Here is a 21,646-nt window from a genome sequence, read left to right as displayed (position 1 = left end):
CCAACAGTTCAAGTATATGCTCGAATCCCTTCCACAAAATTGCCACAGTCTGGAGGCACCCTTATTTAACTGTATTTGTCAGATTGATTGGTACTATTTTCATGCTGGGCCATTCCATTTTTATTGCAGTTTGTCCTCATCTAATTTGTAGTGGGTGTAGCTTTTGTTTTCTGTGTGTGCAGACATGGCATATCTTTCAGGTAACTAGCATGGAGAAAATTGTTTTAATGCTCCCACGTTTATTCTTTTTGCATAAACTTCTGCCAATCACTGTCGTCTTCTTTATCTCTTAATGGCTTTGCAGTAGTATCATGTGTCCTTTGGGGCATGATGGTAGACTCTTTGGATTGATGATCACTTGCGGCAATTCCCACCCTAGGCAGGGCTTTTCACGGCTGGCAGCTAAAATCTGCTGCTGTTCCTGTTCACTTTAATAATGCAAGATCACTTCCCTAATGCAGATGGCAGTTGCACAGGACCTAAACAGTGACGATGATATATTACACCCACACTGTGAACGCAACTTGTTTTCTCTGTATAGCAGAATGGTTTTCAGCTGGTCTTGTTTGGAGAGAACCATTTCTAGCACAACCTCACAACAGTTCTAGAGCAGCCAAAATATGCGTACAAAACGATTTTTACCTACATGGGAATAAGGACAGATGAATCTGTCAATTTTTGTTCTCTCAGTTTTGCATTTTTCCAAATTTCAGTTCTCCACACATGTGCAGCCATTCGTGAGCTTTCTTTTAAGGATCCATATAAAAATTCACCAGCATTTTAGTGTGGATTTCTCTTATTGGACAGTGTCTGTGACATAAATTACTTACCAATGACACCGTCTTCTCCTTATTAATTATTGTGAGAGTTCTTCACTCTCCTGTTACATATGCAGAATGACTCCCACCACAAACAAGGTTTCTCCCCCTTTCCAGTACATAAAATTAAATTCCATGCTGGATTTGTTCTAAAATGAGTAAAACACTTTAAAAAAATCAAAAAAAAATCAGGGCTTTGTTTTTAAAATAATCTGGAAAATCCTTAGACTGTGGACCTCGACCCACTTACCTGAAACTTGGGTCTTACTTACTCAGAGTAGACATGCATAGGATTTGACCGTTCCATTTCTCTAGCTAAGCTTCATTACCCATCTGGAAGTTCTCTTTGGCATCTCAGGCGGCAAATATACACGCAAGGCTGCAAAATTACTTCTCTGAAAAATGCTGTTGTGCCTGTACTAATTTCTGATATTTAATGGCTTGATAATAGTGATCGAACATTCATAATTTGTGTATACATTGCTAAATGAGTTCTTCAGAGAATTATTGTAATTATCCTAGTCTTCTTCTCTGATACTCTAATTATTATTCTTGTATTCCAGCTACCAATATTATTAATCTAAATACTAATGCCACCCCCACACAGAAAGACACACATGTCAAATCCTTTTGGGACACTGTTTCAATAAGCTCTTAACACTGCACTCCTGGTTTGTTTCCCCCCCAAAAAAAAGTTTAGAGTGCAGGAAAAAATGATACTGTTTTGGAATTTGATCAAGATCATCATGTGCAATAGCCCGATAAATCTGACAGCTTAAAAAAAATAATTTAAAGCACTTTTTAATTGAGTGGGAGAGGTTAAAAATTAGTTGGACTGATTGTTTTGCTTTTCCTCTGTACTTCATATAAATTATGAATATTCCATGCAACAAACCTGCAAGATGTGCCACTATTATTATACCTTTATTGTAGAGCACAAGGGTAGGACTGAGGATGAAATACAGTGACTTGACCTGAACGCTCAGTGAAGCAGGAACTTCCCAGCTCAATATTCATTCTCTTCAACATGACACTGCTCTAGTTTTTTTATTGCTGCCCTATTAATTAAAACCATCCTCATGATGGACAGAATGGATGAATGTCACTGTGATGGCAGTAGCTTTGTTCATACATATATATGCACCATGCCTTCCCCAGTAGCAGGAAAGAAAAGAACAGGCAGTCAAGGAAGGATTCCCTATAAACTCTCCTCAATAAAGCACAAATATAACTCTCCAGTGCTTGAGGGGAGGGAGGATGTGTCCTGCGCCATATTTCCATGAAGTTTGGGTCTCCCATTGGTCATAAAAATAATAAATTCTTGCCGTCTTCCTTGCTTTCCAGAAATCTTCGATTTCCTTCAACAAAATCATTTCTTGGTCTTTCCTCTCATAAAGTGCTAACTACAGCCTCTCTCTCTCTGTCTGTCCGTCTTTTTAATTCCAGCCAGTGACCAACAACAACCCTTGGATGCTCCTTTACTTCATTTCTTTCTTGCTCATCGTCAGCTTCTTCGTCCTCAACATGTTTGTAGGGGTGGTGGTGGAGAACTTCCACAAATGTCGGCAACACCAAGAGGCAGAAGAGGCCCGGCGGCGGGAAGAGAAGCGCCTGAGGCGCCTGGAGAAGAAGCGTAGGAGTAAGGAACAACCTAAGTGTTTTGTTGGTTCGTAGGCTGAAGTTTTCTGAGAAAAAACTTATCATTTTTTATTAACGAGAAAACAACAACGAATACAACATCGCTAACCCAGGTGACTGCATTTTACCTCCACAGTCAGAGGCAATAATGCTTCTGAATACCAGTTGCTGGAAACCATGGGAAAAGGGAGAGAGAGCTGTTGCTCTTGGGCTTCTCACAGGCCGCTGTGAGAACAGGGTGCCAGACTAGAAAGGCCATTGGCCTGACCCAGCAGGTGCTTATGTTCTTAATGTGTATGTGGGTGGCAAAACTGTGAGAGCTGTTTGCTGCTTGGTCAAATGTCATTGAGCATCTGCCCAAAAAACTCTGTTAACATCACCTGTTCTTTGGGTAGATGGGGCCCATGGCTATCTCTGTCTCTTTCAGTCATCATATTCTAAGACAGCCTTGGAACCAAGAGAATCCCGTTTCAATGTGCCTCTTATTTGTGCGTGTAGTTTTGTGTGTACATGATTTAATGAGAAAAACACACATACCCCAAATGTACCTAGATGTAAATTAGTCCAGCCTTTCCTCTCCCCTTATTTGCTCCTTAAACCCCTTTGAATGCACCTCTGTCCCAGAACTATGGAAGTCCCTGTAACTTCTCCTTACTTCAGATTTTCCCTTTCTGGAGATGCTTGCTTCCTCTGCTCATTTGAAAACTCAATTTGTTGGAGCATGAAATGCTGGTTTAGTATCATTTCTACAAACACAGGACTAACAGATTCTTTCTGTCCCTTCCCTTCCCTTCCCTCTCCTCTCCTCTCCCCTCTCCTCCCCTCTTCCCTTTCACTTACTCACTTGCATTTCTGTTTTCTTCCCCGTCTTCTGGTTCCCTTTTATTACATTCTTTTTTCCTTTCCTTTCACCTCGCTCCCCTTCCTCTGTTTCCATTCTTTCCTTTCCTTTCCTCTTCTCTGTTCTTCCTCTTCCCTCCCTCCCTCCCTGGGTTGCTCCCCTTGCCACTCCCATGGCAGAAGCACAGCGCTTGCCGTATTATGCCACCTACTGCTCTGTCCGCCTCCTCATCCATTCGGTCTGCACCAGCCACTACTTGGACATCTTCATCACTTTCATAATTTGCCTCAACGTTGTCACTATGTCCCTGGAGCACTACAACCAGCCAATGGTGAGTGAGTTCAAGGGACTAAATCCCACCTTTATGCCTTCCTCCTCCTTCCTTGTTCTCCTCCCCTTTTCACAAAGAGCTGCTTTTTACATAAAGTAGAAAATAGATGTCTAGCAATTAGGAGTAAAACGTGGCAGGCATTAGAAGATGAGTTGGGAACAGGCTACAGAGAGAACCACAGTGGTACCTTGGGTTACAGACGCTTCAGGTTACAGACTCTGCTAACCTAGAAATAGTACCTCAGGTTAAGAACTCTGCTTCAGGATGAGAACAGAAATTGTGCAGCGGCAGCGGGAGGCCCCGTTAGCTAAAGTGGTACCTCAGGTTAAGAACAGTTTCAGGTTAAGAACGGACCTCCGGAACGAATTAAGTTCTTAAACAGAGGTACCACTGCACTCACAAAGCAAAGAACAGCAGGTCCCCTTTATTACAAAACTTGCTTCATTAGGGCAGATGTCTGGTCACTATATAGTTTCACTAGAGCCACATGCTATATGATCATCCACCTTGCCAGTTGAAAAGTTCCATGATGAATATCACTGTGCAAAATTGTCCATAAATTGAGCCAGAACTAACAGGATAATTACAGCAAATAGTACAAACTAATGGCGGGGGGCTCATGTCTGATATTATAGGTTTGTGGGGGACAGATTCCCCTAAATTCCTGTATGCCAGATACTCCCCATAATTTCTGGAGTCAGTAAAAGTTAGAATTAATTAATGTTCGATTAAACTTCGCCAAACATGGAAAACCCCTGAATTTAATTATGCTAATGAGCCAAGCCAGCTTTGCAGCGCTCGCTGGATGGGCCGTTAGCAGAGGTCAAAGGCCAGTAATGGCCCATCCAGGAAACCATCAGAGGGCAAGACTGCCAGGCAAGGGGGAGTGGGACCCCTTCTTTTCTGGGTGCAACCACAGTCTCTGTTGTGTCTCAAAAGGGAACACAGACCCTGCTAAGCATGTCTGCAACCCCAGGACTTTGCACTACTCATGGAGATTGGGGTGGCATGCAACCCTTGTTTTTTCCTCTTTCAAAGTGCAGTTTGCCAGATAAGATGTATATTTCTTAATCCAACCTGTTTGCTACTCCTTGTTTCCCATTTCGCTTCATGTCCAAAGGAGTTTGTCATCTGGTGGGGTGGGGGATGGCATGATCCTGGAGAGAGAATCCTTCCTGTCCATTTCTCCTAAACCAGAATGATGCTGTTACCAAAACACACACAATATTAGTGTGGCTTAGTTGAAGAAATGAATTCTTGGCTCTCAGAATCAAATATATATGATATAAGATTAAAAGGTCTTTTCCCTCTGGGTAAGTACATCCTGCTCAGTTCTGTATTCATGCATGCCAGGAAACCTCTGCCTCCAGAGCCTGCTGTCTTCAAGAGGCAGGGTCTTTAATTTCTAAGATCTGAAGTGGCCAGAACTGCAGTCATTAACTCACCTTCTCTTTCTGTTAGACTTCAAGAACAATTTTTGTCAGGATTCCTATGGTTTATACCTTGTATCTCCTCCTGCATCCCAGTTTCTTTTGGGTTTTGCTTCTAAGCTCATCATCCTATCTCCTCCCTCCCTCCTTGTTACACCCGTCAAATCTTCAAGTAGGAGACATCTCTCTTCGCCTCCTTGTATGTCACTTTCCCCACCTGTTAATTATGCTGGCATAATGGAATGCCTATAAAATGCTTTAAGGTGGCTCAAGCATATGGAACTCCAGATATGCCAGACATAATTATCCGAACCCTTTCTAGTGAGTTGCAGGAGCTTCATACAATTTTGAAAAACTCTGCTAACTTCTTCAGAAAACTCAGTTTCCCGCTTCCTCAAAAAAGATGAAGAGCTGTAGCCCATAGATTGTTCTCTTTGCAGACCCCTCATTTATTTACTGATCAGTTAATTTGTGAAAGTTGTCCCACTGTACTGATGCCAGAAGTGGCATGTAATGATGTTTGGATCCCTTTCATACCACCCACCTTCCAACGATACAATCATTCAGATGAACAGAGATTGTTCAGAGCAGAAGCATAGCTTGATAGCCCTGTGGCACAGAATGCAACGTGACTCATTTCCATGGAATGCAGTATGACTCATAAGCCTGCATCTAATACCAAGTCCTGTCCTGGTTTAAACTCTACTACAACATATTTGTGATGAGATTAATACTTCAGAAACAAGGGTGCAGTCTTACCACAGCATCCCTTAGAGCAAGCCCTTAGAGCTACAGCCACTGCCCTGGCCAACCTGTTTCTTCTCTCCAGTGCCTCTGAGCCCCCTTCTCCAGTGTTGTTTTCAGTACTACTGTTTTCCCCTTGAAATAATCATCATCATCATCATTAATACTTCTAACTCAGCTTTCACCCTGCAGGATCACAGAGCAGTAGACAACAATGAAATAAACACATCAGAAATACATCGAACCAATAAGCAAAAGCATTAAACCAAGTACATGTATAGCAAATCAACTCTCTTAACATTTCATCCACACCATACATTTAAAGCACATGGCTTCCATCAGAAAATCCAGGGAACTGTAGTTTGTTAAGTGTGCTAGGAAATGTAGCACGGTGAGGTGTAAATTAGTGTCTCCAGGATTCTTTGGGGGAATCTGTTGGAAAAACGCCTGGGAAGGCCACCACCTTCCCAAGACACCGGGTCGTCTCTCTGGTGGTCACCCTCTGGCTGTAAATCTTCCTCAGTCCACAGAGACTGGTGATAAGCGACCCTTCCTTCCTGAGAGGAGCACGCTCATCTTTTGGCATCTCATAACAGAAGAAAGAGTCAATTAGTAGCTCTAAAACTACTTTATTTACAGTCTATATACAAAGAATCCATCAGCACATCTGCGCTCTCTCAGCATCAGTACAGAACAGCCTAACACAGAGAAGTGAAACTAACTTCCAACAGTACTAGAACAGTACTGAGACTTCCAGTCTCACGCTCTCAGACACTCATTTGATATAAACAACATAGTGTTACTTGCTGGACAGCTTGGTGGATAAAAATCCCAACAGAATCCAGGTGCATTAAGTGAGCTTTAACACTCTTCTGAATGCCTGCCCAAAGAGAGATGTTGGCAAAAGTCATCCATTAAGAGGACCACAGCATTTCCACAGGGAGGGAACTTTATAACCAAGAAGGCCAACAAGGACTCTTTCCTAGGTCACCACATCAGGAGCCAGGGTAGTTGCTAGGGCTTCCTCTTCAGATCTGGGGAGATAGTGTAGAGACCATTTGTTTTGCAGTCCATTCAAAAGACATGTCCTCAAAGATTCCCCTCTCACACAAAAGAAGGGGGGGGTTCACATAGCAGCAATGTAGGTAAGAAGCATTTACATGGCTGTGCAAAATTTGGCATTTGTTGTTTGGGGTTTTTTAAGCCATGGAAAGCTGCTACAGAAACAATAAAAGACCAGCCAGTCATCATGGAAGAATGAATCGTGTATGAACTATAAACAAGGTTGAAACAGGCAAATCTCAGCAAGGAACTAAATGTAAAGAGTAGCAGAGGTGGGTTTTTCTCCTACAAGGAACACTGCTTTCTCCTGCCTTCACTAGACCTCACATATGTTCAGCTCCCAAATTAAATTTTGGCTGTGTTTTCCTTGTCACCCCATGAACCAGGTGGGATGTCCACTTTGCCTGCACACACACAATACACTTAAAACACATGACTCCCCCCCCCCCCCAAGAATCCTGGAAACTGTAGTTTACCCCTCACAGAGCTACAATTCTCAGCATCCTTAAACTCCAGTTCTCAGGAATCTTTGGGGTGAGGAACATGTTTTAAATGCATGTTAAGTTATTGGATGCTTCCTATTTTAAATGAATTTTATGTTATTGGATTGTTTATTTGTTTGTTTGTTGCATTTATATACCGCCTTTCTGCCAAGGCACCCAAGACGGTTTACAATTTTAAAATATTAAAGCAATCAAATTATATAAATGTAAAATCAGCACTGCAGTGGAGGACTCAGCAAGCCCTGATGTTATAATTATAATTATTATGGTTCTCCAGCCAGATGTTGTCTTTCCCTGCCTCCATGACTCTCTTTTTCTTTCTCAGAGGGCAGACGGTGTCCGTTGAGCCCTTTTTATGGGGTAGTTTTCTACCCCAAATGTGATTTCCAGTGTATCTTGGGGTAGTCATTTGTTCAGCATTTTGTTTAAAGTGGGAGAGGTTACTTTTGAAAAATTGCTCTGAGGAAAGGGGAGTTATCACTGACACAAGGACTAGTCTGTTAGTGCTTGTACGCATTAGCATTTGCTACAAACTGGTGGGTTTGCTGCAAACAGCTTTCCTGAACTCAGTCTAGGAGAGGAGATTGTGCATGTGCTCAAAACCAGTAAGTGTGCTTCCACACCTTCCTCCTTTTGATTCTTACAGACCAATCAGGGAATTTGATGACATTAATGTTCCCTTTTCTTTCAATTCTTAGTCTCTGGAGACTGCCCTCAAGTACTGCAACTACATGTTCACCACTGTGTTTGTCCTGGAAGCGGTTTTGAAGCTTGTAGCCTTTGGGCTGAGACGCTTCTTCAAAGACAGGTGAGCCAGAAAGAACGTGAGTCATACCCTGTGGCACACAGAAGATCAGAGGTGACACATTCTGTGTTTGGAATACCATTCACTACCTGAACTACTGTATTTGAATTAGCATGAATTTGGGGAGAGGGGACTCTGACCACGGACATTTTTACAAAGTAATGCTTAGGACACCCTTCCTCACTCAGTACCCTCTGGGAGTTTTAGTTTCTGCCTCCCATCATCTATGACCATTGGTCATGTTGGTTGGGGCTGATGGGAGCAGTAGTCTAAAACAGCTGGAGGGTGCCAGGTTGGAGTAAGTTGGCTTAGAAGGAAGCCTCTTTCCTTAGAAGGAAATACAGATAACATGGATATCAAGGCATTCCTTCACTCAGTGGAACTCTCCAGTCATTTCCCACCAGCTTGGCCACCACTTTGCCTTTATAAAGTGTTTGTCTTCTATTTATCTCTTAGCTTCTTCCCTAGTCACCATGGCTCAGGGACACACTTACCATGTCCCAAATTCAGTCCAGTTAAAGAATCTAAGATATTGGGGTGGGGAATGCTGCTGCCAATCAAAGTGAACAATATTGAATCAGTATAAAGCATTTTGATGTATCATATTTAAAAAATGTGCCTCCCCACCTGCCAAATAATAATCAAATGCCATGCAAATATAAATTCTCCTCCAAGCAAACAGAACAGCCAAAATAAAGGATGTCCGTTTGCTTAATTGGCATGCTCATTTATTTAATTAGCAAACACAGATTTGCATGTTTTGTTCCATTTTTTTAAAAAAATGGAACCTTTGATAAGTACAGCATTACAAATAACTTGTTGATAAGCTGTGCCTATTTTGAAAGTGTGTCATTTATGGAATAAATTGATTCCCATCTCTTAAAGGTGGAACCAACTGGACCTGGCCATTGTTCTGCTCTCAGTAATGGGCATCACACTTGAGGAGATTGAAATAAATGCTGCCCTTCCCATCAACCCCACCATCATCCGTATCATGAGAGTGCTGCGTATTGCCCGAGGTGAGCTACAGAGGGAGCTACAGAGCACAGACTGACCAATAGGCGTGTTTGAAGAAGGATGAGGAAGGGCTGTGGCTCAGTGGTAGAGCATATGCTTTGCATGCCGAAGGCCCCAATTTCTATCCTTGGCACCCCCCAACAAGGTTGAGAAGGACTCCTTGCCTGAAACCCTGGAGAGCCATGTCCAGTCAGTAGACAGTATTGAGCTAGATGTACCAATGGTCTTCCTATATTCCTGTTCCTAATGTATTAGTAGGAGAGTAGATTGGGGAAGACTAAGCAACTTGGAGTCTCTGTGCTAAATCACATGTTGGGCCTCACACGCCCTTGATGCTTGTGAAATTTGTCATCTTCTGTGTGTGTGCAAGAGCCACACAGATGCAGTCATTCTGGCATCTTTCTCCTACCATGCTTATCCAATGTGACTCTTCAGCATGCGTAGCAGGGCTCTACTTAACACCATGCAGGTTTCCAGTGCTCTGAATTTTCCACAGAACTATGAACTTGAGTAGAGCTGCTTTCTCACGTGGTGACAACTGAGTAACACTCAACTAACTGGGACTTTGCCAGACATACTGCCAGACATTCACATGTACCTGTACAAGTGATGCTGCCAGAGGTAGAACCGGAGGTGTTTAGAGCATGAACTTCCCCAGTTAGCCATGTATGGGCTAATTACGACTTGAGCCAAACATCTCCAGAACCCAGGCCCCTATAGTAATTATTGTGGGGACCTATTTCCTCTGACATTTACCTGGTGACACCCAAATCAATGAGAAGTACGGCTGGGCTGCTGCAACCTTTGTTAGGCTGCACAGGACCACTGAGAATGCCAAGGGCACTGGTGTTGCAATTTTGGTCCTTAGTAAGAATCCTCTGAATTCTGGTACCCAAGAGAGTATGCTCATCTGTATAGTGGCGAGGGCACCATAATTACTGGGAACTATCATTTCAGAAACAGAAGGGGTTAAATGGAGAGGAGGCGAGTGGCTGAGAAAAAGAGACTGGGTGGTGGGGAGAAGAAGATGAGATGTTGGCAGGAGTGTTCTCTAATCAGACACATTGGGGCGAAAAACCAGCAACAGGACCATTGCTTGGTGTGCTGATCCTGTGTGAAAAGCCACCCACTTTGCTTTTTCCCCCATGACAGTTTTGAAGCTCCTGAAGATGGCGACTGGGATGCGAGCATTACTGGACACAGTTGTGCAAGCACTGCCGCAGGTAAATGAAGCCATTTCTTTTTACAGAGGATTTTGCACTAGTTTTTTTTATTTATTTAAGAGTGCAAAATGTTTAATTAGGAGATGGGCTGAGGCTGCCATTCCTGAGGGGGAAAGAAAGTAGGCCTTAGCTGCCAACAGTCCTGACAGCCCAACCCAAGCTTATTTATTCAGAAGTAAATTCCACTGCATTCAAGAGGACTTGCTCCCAAGTATGGGAGTGTAGAATTGTACAGCCCAAGGCTGAACTCCCAAACATACTTATTGAGGAGTAAGCTCCACTATGCACAGTGGGACTTCCTTCTGAGTAAGCCTTCCTGTGACTGCATTGTACATGTTAGAAATTCTGAAATACTGAAAGCACAGTTATTTTATCTTCTGCCTTTTGGATGAGCGGTTGGTATCGCCGCTCCCACATTCTTTTCTACAAATACAGTGGTGCCCCGCAAGACAAATGCCTCGCAAGATGAAAAACTCGCTAGACGAAAGGGTTTTCCATTTTTTGAGTCGTTCCGCAAGACGAATTTCCCTATGGGCTTGCTTCGCAAGACGAAACGTCTTGCGAGTTCTTGCAAGTTTGTTTCCTTTTTCTTAAAGCCGCTAAGCCGTTAATAGCCGCTAAGCCGCTAATAGCCGCTAAGCCACTAAGCCGCTAATAGCCATGCTTCACAAGACGAAAAAACCGCAAGACGAAGAGACTCGCGGAACGGATTAATTTCGTCTTGCGAGGCACCACTGTAAGATATCTGATACTTATTTGAAAAAGGAAGTTTAGAAGCCCAAGACGGATGAAGTGATATTTTCTACTGGCCAACTTGTATATGAATTTGTAAGTTTACTAACCAAAAATAATAAGACTTAAGATTCAAGTTCACTAATTAAATATCTGAAACAGTAAGTTTGCAAACTTTCTAAGAGCTCTTTATCAGCAAATGGGGTCTGATATTATATTCTCCATTTTGTATCTTATATACACTTCCACCTGTCAGCTTTGTCTGGCAAATCATAGTGCTTTTGTGGGAGACTGACATGCCTGCAACTCTCACACCCATTGGTCAGCTGTGATCATTACCATTAGTCCAGGCACTCTCACTGAATCACTACATGAGGCAGGAAGGAGACAGCAACAATTGTGTAAAAATAATGATGGTAACTCCAAATACCCGTGACAGCAGAGAACCCTTGGATCAGCAACGATCTGCTTCAGCACTGTGCAGATTGTAAGTTTCAATCACACTGATTCAGTAGGCTTGCCACTTGCCAAAACACTACAATTGCTCAGCTATGCTTCCGTCCATTAGCTCCACTGACTTTCATTTCACACTTCAGGAAAAGAAACAATATTCAGGTAATTAGCTCTTTATCCCCTTAGATACTTTTATCCCTTTTAGCCTCATTGAACACAGTGCTTTTACACTGTGTTAAATGATCTTACTCCTATTTTCCTTTTCTTTCTTTCTTTCTTTCTTTCTTTCTTTCTTTCTTTCTTTCTTTCTTTTTTTTTGTTTGTTTTGTTTATCTCACTATGCCCTTGGCTGGATGTACTCTGTATTAACAATGCATGCTTTTGGTGCTCAAAGTAAATAATGCAAAAATGCAGAATCGTATTTAATTTGGCACCATTCATTCTGATTTCACTATTCTCAGAACTGGAAATATTTTGGCAGTGACCGGTGTGTCAAAAGACACTGCCTATGGCCATTTTTGTTTTCAGGACCTTTGGCAATATCTACCACCACATTGTCAGACATTGCTCTCCAACCATAAGGGCTGAAAACCAGATTTTGAAAAATGATATTACTGGGGCCAAAATAGACCCTTCGTGTTATATCACCTGGACGTCCCAATTAAAATAGGGAAGGTCATGTCCAATAGTCAGAGAGACAAACAATATTGAGAGAACTGGCAAGGCAAGGAGGTCTTAGCCCTTTTCCTACCTCAGAAAGATGCTTCAGGCTGCTTCCTTCTCATCTCCTCCATGGGAGTTTAAGTGTGGCATAACACACTCTCAGATTGGCGGCAAGGGACACTTCATTCCTTTACTTCCATTTCCTTTAGCTCATGTATGGAGTGAGAAGGTCTAGGTCTGGTCAGTGGTCCCTGTACGGGAGGCCAGTTTGGAACCTCATGTACCCTGCCTTGAGTTTCATGATGGGGAAAGGCAAGACATAACATGTAATAAATAAATAGTCATCAAGGGTGGATGGGATCTGTGACTGTTTTGAAGGCCAGCTAGGAAGCTGCTGGGGAGCTAGAATGGTTCCCCAGATTGCCAACTATGCATCTCACATGGCTAGACCTTGCTCCTATAGGAGGCAGTATCTGCCACCAACTTAAATGCATGAGAGAGAGAAGGTTGTTGATGGCTACTTGCCATGATGGCTATGCTCTGCCTCCATGGTTAGAGGCAGCAATGAATACCTGTTGCAAGAAACCACAGGAAGGCCAAGTGCTGTTGTCCTCAGGTCCTGCTTAGGGGTTTTCCACAGGCATCTGGTTGGCCACTTCAAGAACAGGATGTTGGACTAGACGGGCCATTGGCCTGATCCAGCAGGCTCTTCTTACATTCTCATGCTCTTAATTTACAAAAAGCACAAAACCTCCTCTCCTCTTTGAACTCAAGTGCCAGAGGATGTTAAGAATGTTTAGACACTATGAGCAGTGGTTCCGTTTTTTAATACACAAATAATTCCTTTCTTATTTCTCTTTTTTTCGTGTAACTGTAAAGTGAGAGCATCAAATAAAAATAATGTGCTTGGGGTTGTTGTTTTTTTAAAAGACTAAAAATGGGCCTAACTCTGGCTCTCACTCTTCCTTCTCCATTTTCCATTCTCCTGTCGAATGCCTGATCATTTATCAAGTCTCCTGTCCCATGAGAAATAATGCCTCCTCCATCTTTGCATGTAGTGAAATGTCACCTGAAAGGCAGCAGCTGGATAGGGGGATTTGCATGACTTGCAAAAGGCAGCTGCTCAAGAGAAATACTCAGTATTGATGTTTCCACTGCCCACCACTCGATTCCCATGGGTATCAAGCCAGGAGCAAACTGACAGAATTCCACTTGATGGATAAGTGGCTTGGGAAACGGGGATTACACATACACTTTGGTTCTTAGGAGATAATTGCCAAAGAATGAATAATGGCATCCAAGAGGGCTTACTGAAGCAGCTAGCTTCTATCTCGTCTATAAAAAAATATGAACATGTGTTTGTCTGTTGGTTGGTTATTTGATTATCTCTTTGTGTGAATGAGGTGAGCCTGAAACTTTATCTCGAATTGTTACACATGAGACTTGTGCGTGATATCACATTCTTGCCTCCAGTGCACTGCTATCTGATGCAACTTGTAGCACTTTTTTAATTGTACTCCGGATTATAACTCTACAATTCTGTGGAATTCTTGCCTTCTGTTTGCTGCTCTGTCTGCGCAAACAAGAATCCCTTGTTTTCTTACACTGAGAACACATACCCACTTTTTATCATTTACAAATGAGGGAGTTGTGCTACAGAGGCTATGTTTTTTAGATGTTCAGAGGGCAGCATCACACTGCTGCTGACAGATTCTCCCCTCCCCCAAGAGTACAGCCTTCAGGAGGAAAGGGCTCATCAGTGGTGTTTTAAACCCCACTTGTGTGAAACTATTGCTCTTCATAAAAATACTGAAGTTACCACATCGTGAGGTTCAAAATCAGATATATTTATTTTTTACTATATATAACATTTTGCAGTAATCTATCATTGAAATTATTAGGACATAGATGAGTGTGGCCAAGTCTCTGTCATCAAGGAGGGGATGCAACCAGCTTAATCAGTTAAAGGCATTCCTAACCACTGCCACCACTTGGGCACCCATCAGCAGCACCAGGCAGTACATTTACTTTTTCCAGGTGAGTGCAACACTATCCAGAACAGGCACACATACTCCCTGTGTTTGGGTCCCTTGGACCGCCTGCCATCATCGCCCTATCTTTTCAGGATTCAACTTCAGTTTGTTCATCTGCATCCAGATAATAACTGCACCCAAGTTAGGACTCTTGACTGCTGGCATTAGGTTTGGTGTTAGCCAGGGGGCATCAGCACTCCAGTGACACTGCACTCCAGAATGGTTAATGTTCTCTGCCTGTGGCTGCATATAGATGTTTAAAAGCATTGGGGACAAGGTGGCACCTTACAGCATTCCAGGCCGAAGGAGTAGCATCCACCCAAGGCTGCCCTCTGCACCTGCCTTCTCAGGCAGGATGAGAATCATTGCAAAACAGTGTCTTCAGGTTATCCTTGTTCTTCAAGCACCGGCAAAGCCTAGAAAGCACAATACTTCATTATTTCTTTAGAAGGCAGCTTCATTTAATAATGTTGCATGGTGGAGGCTGCAAAGATTAAGCCATAGTTTAAGCCATAGTGCATGGGGGGGTTTCACTCGAGGCAGTAATAAAATTTTCAGCACTTAAGTGATTGGGTTGAGTTTCCATATTCTGCACATTGACTCTTCAGGGGACAACCAAATTATCCATAACATTATTATTCTCAAAGATCTATGAACTCTGGCAGAACAAGTACTTCAAAATTAAATCCTTTCCATCCTGATAACCTTTTGCTTTATGTCTTTCCTTTTTCCTCTTGTTTTTCAGACACAATCTTAGCAAACCATGTAGTAGTCAACCTTCCATGCTGTGAGCCAGGTGTACTACAGAAGTGTGGAATTGAAGTGCCTGATTTTGGCTGGGGAAGGGGTGGGCAGATAGGGAGTCTCCACTGATTGGGCATTTGCTGCCCAGCCTGGCGACGGCGTAATCTCATTCCCACCCACCCCCCTCCTGTGTGGCCATGGGGAAATGCTCAGCACCTCACCAGGTTGGATCCTTAGCTGTTCAGGTACTCCATTAAAGGGGTCCGGGAAGGGGTGTTTTTGTCCAAGAGTCCACATGGGGGCTAATGGACCATAACACCCTTCCTAGTAGTGGCCATGGCAGGATTGTAACACCTGGTGCATGTCAGGGGATGACCCCCTAGTTAGGGTCGACACACACACACACACACACACACACACTTAACAACCAGCAGGCTGGCTGCTTGATACCAGATACATACCCAATGCCTTGGCATAAGCATACTTGCATCAGTCATCAATAAAAGTTGCAGCCTATTTCAACCCAGTATCAATGACCTGTTTGTTATTCGATGGTTGGCCCCTCACTAGGCCACTGACATGCGCCTGGGTATGCAATTGTGCTGCTCTCTGCTCCCTGCATCATACCTTGTTTGGAGGAACCCAGGAATCCTACCCTTCAGTCACATCTTCTGAGTTAAGTTCAGTTTAGGGAGAACAAGTTGAAGATGAGTGTGCTTTCTTGATGCTCTCTGTTGACATTTCAACTTCCAGTTCAGACTGTCTACCTCTGGTTCAGACTGTTCATTTCCAAAGTGTTTTTAGTATATACCACAATTGAAATTGCCGCCTCCTTTTCTCATGTTGAATCTGGTAGCATTTTTCAGACTCTCTAATTTGTTGCTGCATATTTGTTAAGCCACCTTTGGGGTTCTACTATGAGATGTCAGATCTGGCCATAATAATACATGTCTTAGTTACATCCCAGTTAGACTACTGTAACACACTCTACTTGGGGCTGCCATCATCCCTCCAACAAATTGAATAGATTATCTGAATCATTTGTAAGAAGCACAAATGGCAGAGGTGTGTGTATGTGTATGTTTTCTCCCATGCTACTCTAATGGGGATTGAGTGGTGATCACCCAAAATGGCAACTTTTGCACTTGCTGAACTGTCAAGCCCCACATTTAGGGAGCTCTGTATTCCCATAGGTCTCAGCTTGGTGACGCTTGTATCATACTCATTAGTTTGACTTGACTTCAGTTTGTATGTTTGATTTTTTTCTTAGGTGGGGAATCTTGGACTGCTCTTCATGCTCCTTTTTTTCATCTATGCTGCTCTAGGAGTGGAGCTCTTTGGGAAACTCAGTAAGTTTCTAGCACAGATGTGGGTTACAAGATGCATGGAAGATTCCCATCATGCATTAGGGTTATTTTTTCCACATTAACCAGCAATTAACAGAATTTCTGAGTATCTCCAAGAATCTATCATGACAGGGAATTTCTCTTGCATGGTTTGTTCCCTGCAGTTAGTCTGTTTCAAAGATTGGTGGCCGTTGCTTTCCGTACAGTTACCCCAGTGAATTGTTTTTAAAAAAAGTACCTCTGGGTATGCCCACTTGGGGCGATCAAGGACTATCTCAGCCCAACTCGACTGAAGCCCAGCTGTGCCCAAATTGACCCAATCTGTTTTAGGATTTGGGCTTTGGATGATTCCAGGGCACAGCCCTACTTTCATATACAGAAAATGAACTTGTATACGTTATTCTGTTATTTAAGAAGAAATTATAGATGATTCCTGTACACACAGGAATCTTGGAGACATGGCTTCTGATCCCAAAATGATGGATTGATAGATATTATTTATATATTTACCCACTTGCCATATACTGTGACCAGTCCTTTTGGAATTATTGGGCCGAAGCATGGAGTTCCTCAAAATTTAAGGTCTTGAGGATGTAACACTTGAACAACCATTAGATGAAGTTGTAGCTGTTATCACTAAGTGAATTAGAAATTCAGTCATTTACTTTGTCACTCTCACTGGCTCTAACATCTGGCTCCAATACATTTGATGACTGAAGCTTATACATCCTAATAGGCCATCAGTTTTAATGAGCAATGCAAACACAGCATTTTTGCACAGTAGCATCCAGAAGTAATGTAGGAATATAGTTTGGATCTTCCAAATGTAATAATGGAAGGCAGACATTTGGAAAGTAGCTTGACATAAAATATTGCAAGAACAAGATTTGTGTGTGTATGCATGTGTGCATCCTGATAAATATGGGAACTCATCAGATTTTTGTCATTTTGGCCATTCCAGCTTGTTGGCCAGTAACAGTATGCAAAAGCTATTTTTATGTGGACTTGGATATAAAGTTACAATTAATATTACAAAAAACTGCTTTTTCATCTCTTGCCTTTCACTGGAATATAGCCAATGGTTCACTTTTCCTCCTATAAATCACTTCTTTCCAGTTTGCAACGACGAGAACCCCTGTGAGGGTATGAGCCGTCATGCCACCTTTGAGAACTTTGGGATGGCCTTCCTCACACTTTTCCAGGTCTCCACTGGTGATAACTGGAATGGAATCATGAAGGTAACTTGGGCCTTTGTTGGAAATATGTCTTTGGTCCCAATGAATTACATCTTGAAATGGAAACAGACCGGCACTTATTAGAAGTTGTGTGTGTGAGGATAGAGAAAAGAGTAGGATTGAATAATGTTGCAGACATCTAATCTGTGCCTGGGTGTAGAAGTGTTGGTGCTTCACGGGAGGAAGGAACCTGAACAGATCCCAGCTTGGCACATAGAGTTCACGTCAGGACAGGTGGTGAATTTTCATAGTATTATCAGAGCTTGTGTAGAATCTGAGTTTCTGAACCAGAAGCTGACAAGAAGAAACGAAAGAGAATTGAGAAATTGGAACAAGTCCTTCTCACCATATTACACAAACTGCCATTCTCCAGTATTTTATAAAAAACTGTCTGTAGCAATGCAACCGCTCCCTGTGTGGAATGGGGTTCTTTCATTAAGACGTAAAAGCTAAAAAATATAAAAAGCTGGTTTTAGAGTAATGTATGAATATGAAATCCGATAAGGCCCTATGAAAGACACTCCACCATATGCCTGCCCTAGGTTTGACCCATGTCCTTCTGCCTTGACAAGAGATAAACCAGAACTGCGGCAGTAAGGCCCATGAGTGAACTCTCCAGAGCAGGCAGGGCAAGAATCCTCCTTACCTTCGTAACCCTGCACATAGTTTCTAGTCACTTAAACAAATAACATTCGATGTCAAATCCCTAACTCTATAAAATTTATTTTGCAAGAGCAAACATATTAACACCAGTTAGGCTTGTGCAGAGCTTGCCTGAGGCCTGGGGCGAGAGTCTTGTTGGAATAAAGTTATAAACTCAAACAAAAAGGCAGCAGGTCCCTGGCAGGGCCCCCCGGGGCAAGTGTACCTGGCTGCCCCCAACCCTCTGCATGGGCCTGACAGCAGTGTTCCTGTTTATATGTACTGAAATAAATAAGCCCTTCTCCAGCTGCCCTCACCAAGTGAGCTGCAGTTGTTGACTACTGTGGAAATGGCCTTTTCAGTGGTGGCACCCTTGTTATGGAATGGCCACTCCACAGATGCTCGCCTTGTGCCTTGCTTATATTCTTTTCAGTGCCAGGTGAAGACATTCTTATCTCCCTGGGTTTTTTAGATCTTTGTACTTTTAATCCACTGAATCTTAGATCTGCCTTTAGTGATGCTTTACACCTTCTGGTGTTTTACTCGCTACCGCTGACTTTTTTTGTTGTTTTATTGATGACTGATGGATGCCATTGCCATTTAATGTTTTATCGTAAGCAGTCTAGAAAACTGTGTCATTGGGTGGCATAGAAATCATGTAAGTAGATAGACAGATGGACAGCCCATTAGGAGTAAACTGGAACTGACATTTCATTGGCATGCTAGAAAAGGCCAGCCAACTCGACCGATTTCCTGTGATTCCAGGAAACTTTGGAATTAGAGAAGAGAAAAGAGTTCTGTGTCCAGAAGGTGCCATCTTGCCATCTTTGTTTGTATACTTTGTCTGAGAGAGCAACCACATTTGCATTCATTACTTCAGCCTTTTCTCTCTTCTTTCTCTCTGTATGTGTATGTGTTGTGGGGTTTCTGTTTGGTTTTCTTTGAGGGTTTTTTCTTCCTCATTTGTGGCCTAACGTGTTCCTCAAGGACACACTGCGTGAATGCACTCATGACGACCGGAGCTGTCTCAGCAACCTGCAGTTCATCTCGCCACTCTACTTTGTCAGCTTCGTGCTCACCGCCCAGTTTGTCCTCATCAATGTAGTAGTAGCTGTGCTTATGAAACACCTGGACGACAGCAACAAGGAAGCACAAGAGGATGCAGAAATGGATGCTGAGATTGAGCTGGAGATGGCCCACGGGCTCTGCTCCCGTAACTGTGGTTCACCGAGTGCTGGACACGATGGAGGAGGTGGGAGATTGGATCCTGGAGGACAGCTGTGCATGGCATGTTACTCTCCTGCACAGGTAGGTGGCGGTGTTTGGTTGTTGTTGTGTTGCTTAATTGCAAGACTTTGGCACATTGATGTGGGTAGGAGAAGGGCAGCTTAGGTGGTTGCAGAACCTGATGGTGGAAAAAGGTGTGTCTATAACTATATGGCCGGCTGGCATTCAGTTCTAGGATGGGTGTTTGGACGAATTGGCAGTCACATGGAGCCAGAACTTGGAACAGCAAAGGGTGCTCTGTAGAACTGAGACCAGTGTTCTTTGAGGAGTTCAAAAGTGGAACGAGAAGGGATTTAAGTGCGTGTGTGGAGGTGTGTTAGCAAAGCACAAAGGGTACTGCAGGGCAAGGTTGAGGAACACTTGCAATCTTGGACACGAAGCTTCTGTGGTGCATCTCTACACATGGTCAGTTAGTCATATGAGCCCCTCCCTTTCACATCATCAAGCAGGGCCACATTCTGCCTACTTTACTTGCATTTTGTAAGACCATACAACCTCTTTTAGCCTTCTGGATATACTCACGCAGAAGAACACTGAAACAAACAAAAACTTGGAATTCTTAAAATTATTTCTCCCATCCTCCCCCTTTCTTGTCCCCTAGGAGAACTTATGGCTGGACAGTGTCTCTTTAATTATTAAGGACTCCTTCGACGGGGAGTTAATGATCATCGATAACCTATCGGGCTCCGTCTTCCATCATTACTCCTCGCCGGCCATGTGCGAGAAGTGTAACCATGACAAGCAAGAGGTAACCTGCGTGCGAGGATATGGGAGGGGGACCCCCCCACACGTGCGAGAACACACCCGCACACCCTGAGGCCTTTGAGATCTCCCTGGGATGGTCTCCTGGTGATAGGTGACTTAGACTTGAAGCTTTGAGTTTTGTTACTGAAGTGCGTTCTTGAAGTGATGTCCTTGTCTGGAGGAAATGCATATTTGTATCAGCAGAAGGCTGAATGAACAGACAGCTGGACCAATGAGACTGGCAGAAAAGGATAGGTAGATAGACAGAGCAAGGAGAAATCATGGAGGCAGAGTTCAATTTTTCACTAGGAGAAAATAGGTTTGTGGGAGAAAGATGCTGTATTGTCTCACTGTTTTCAAGGTTCAGCTATCAGTTCAACAAGGCATTGCCTGATCAGTTTTAAGCCCAGTTCTACTCTTCAGTTTTCCATTTCAGCTGATGAGACTTAGGCATGTTGTTCAGTATTAAATATTTTCTGGTTTCTGCAGAGCAAAATTTCTAATGAAAGTGTAGTTCATAAGTAAAATCCATTTTTAAAAGATGAAGATATTGGTTAATCCTCACTTTGTCTGTTCATCTTGTTGGCAAATGGCTTCTTGTGGACCCTTTGGTGTATGATTAAAATTGCTACTGGAAGACATAGAAAGAGGCTACTATGGGAGAAATAAGATTTTGACGCTAGGTGTTAGCAACTGTTGTAGGTAGCTGCTACAGAAAGGGTCAGGGAGATGTCAAGAAACTCATGTCATTCTTACAGGTACCATAACCATTCACTGTCATTTCTCTCCATTTAATTTAAATGTCTTAGTTACATTGATTTCAAAGAGTTGGAGAAGTCTTTGACCTGTGAACGAAGATTATCAGTAGTAGTTTACTATCATATCTAAGAAGTCAGATTGGCTCCATATACTAGATATACATACTAGATTTTATATATATTTTAACAACGCACTGCATTTGTATCTTCTTGATCATTAGCGGCCAAAGCTTTTGTTTTGTATTAATAAGTACATTACAACAAGAGTTTCAAAAGCTGTAAAAACGCCATAAAATGAATAATCAAGTTTACAGAGAATCATAGAACTCAGTATCATAGGTCTGGATTGAGTGAGTCCCTGAGACTGTAAACAAAAAATATGCATCCTTTAATTTTAGCTCCAGTAATCCATCCCCTTCAATTTGTTAGTGCACTGCTGCTGGAGTAAAAAGGGGAGAGGGGAAATCATAGACATATATACAAACTTTAATGTGCCTATTCAAGACATTGATAATAACTACAGAATAGCACACAAGCCAGAGAAAACTCTGCACTCTCAAGTCCCATATAATAAAATGATTAACTGTGCATTTAGTT

General features: G+C 42.7%; 1 protein-coding gene across 2 annotated transcripts in view; it reads left to right on the top strand.

Moving 5' to 3' along the window:
• The window catches only part of CACNA1I (calcium voltage-gated channel subunit alpha1 I), a 293,249-nt gene that overhangs the window by 261,664 nt on the left and 9,939 nt on the right, over nucleotides 1-21,646 (top strand). The window contains exons 25-33 of one of the 2 annotated variants that reach the window (XM_028745913.2): nucleotides 2,265-2,457; nucleotides 3,477-3,628; nucleotides 8,066-8,175; nucleotides 9,058-9,191; nucleotides 10,342-10,412; nucleotides 16,308-16,386; nucleotides 17,500-17,621; nucleotides 19,248-19,568; nucleotides 20,149-20,295. In XM_028745913.2, the coding sequence (XP_028601746.2) occupies nucleotides 2,265-2,457; nucleotides 3,477-3,628; nucleotides 8,066-8,175; nucleotides 9,058-9,191; nucleotides 10,342-10,412; nucleotides 16,308-16,386; nucleotides 17,500-17,621; nucleotides 19,248-19,568; nucleotides 20,149-20,295 (1,329 nt within the window). The remainder of the gene's footprint in view (nucleotides 1-2,264; nucleotides 2,458-3,476; nucleotides 3,629-8,065; nucleotides 8,176-9,057; nucleotides 9,192-10,341; nucleotides 10,413-16,307; nucleotides 16,387-17,499; nucleotides 17,622-19,247; nucleotides 19,569-20,148; nucleotides 20,296-21,646) is intronic. The other variant, XM_077934953.1, reaches the window with a different exon arrangement.

The sequence above is a fragment of the Podarcis muralis genome, chromosome 10, assembly GCF_964188315.1.
Source record: "Podarcis muralis chromosome 10, rPodMur119.hap1.1, whole genome shotgun sequence".
Classification (NCBI taxonomy): domain Eukaryota; kingdom Metazoa; phylum Chordata; class Lepidosauria; order Squamata; family Lacertidae; genus Podarcis; species Podarcis muralis.
The sequence above is the reverse complement of the archived record's forward strand: the minus strand, read 5'-3'. Positions and strand labels throughout refer to the sequence as shown.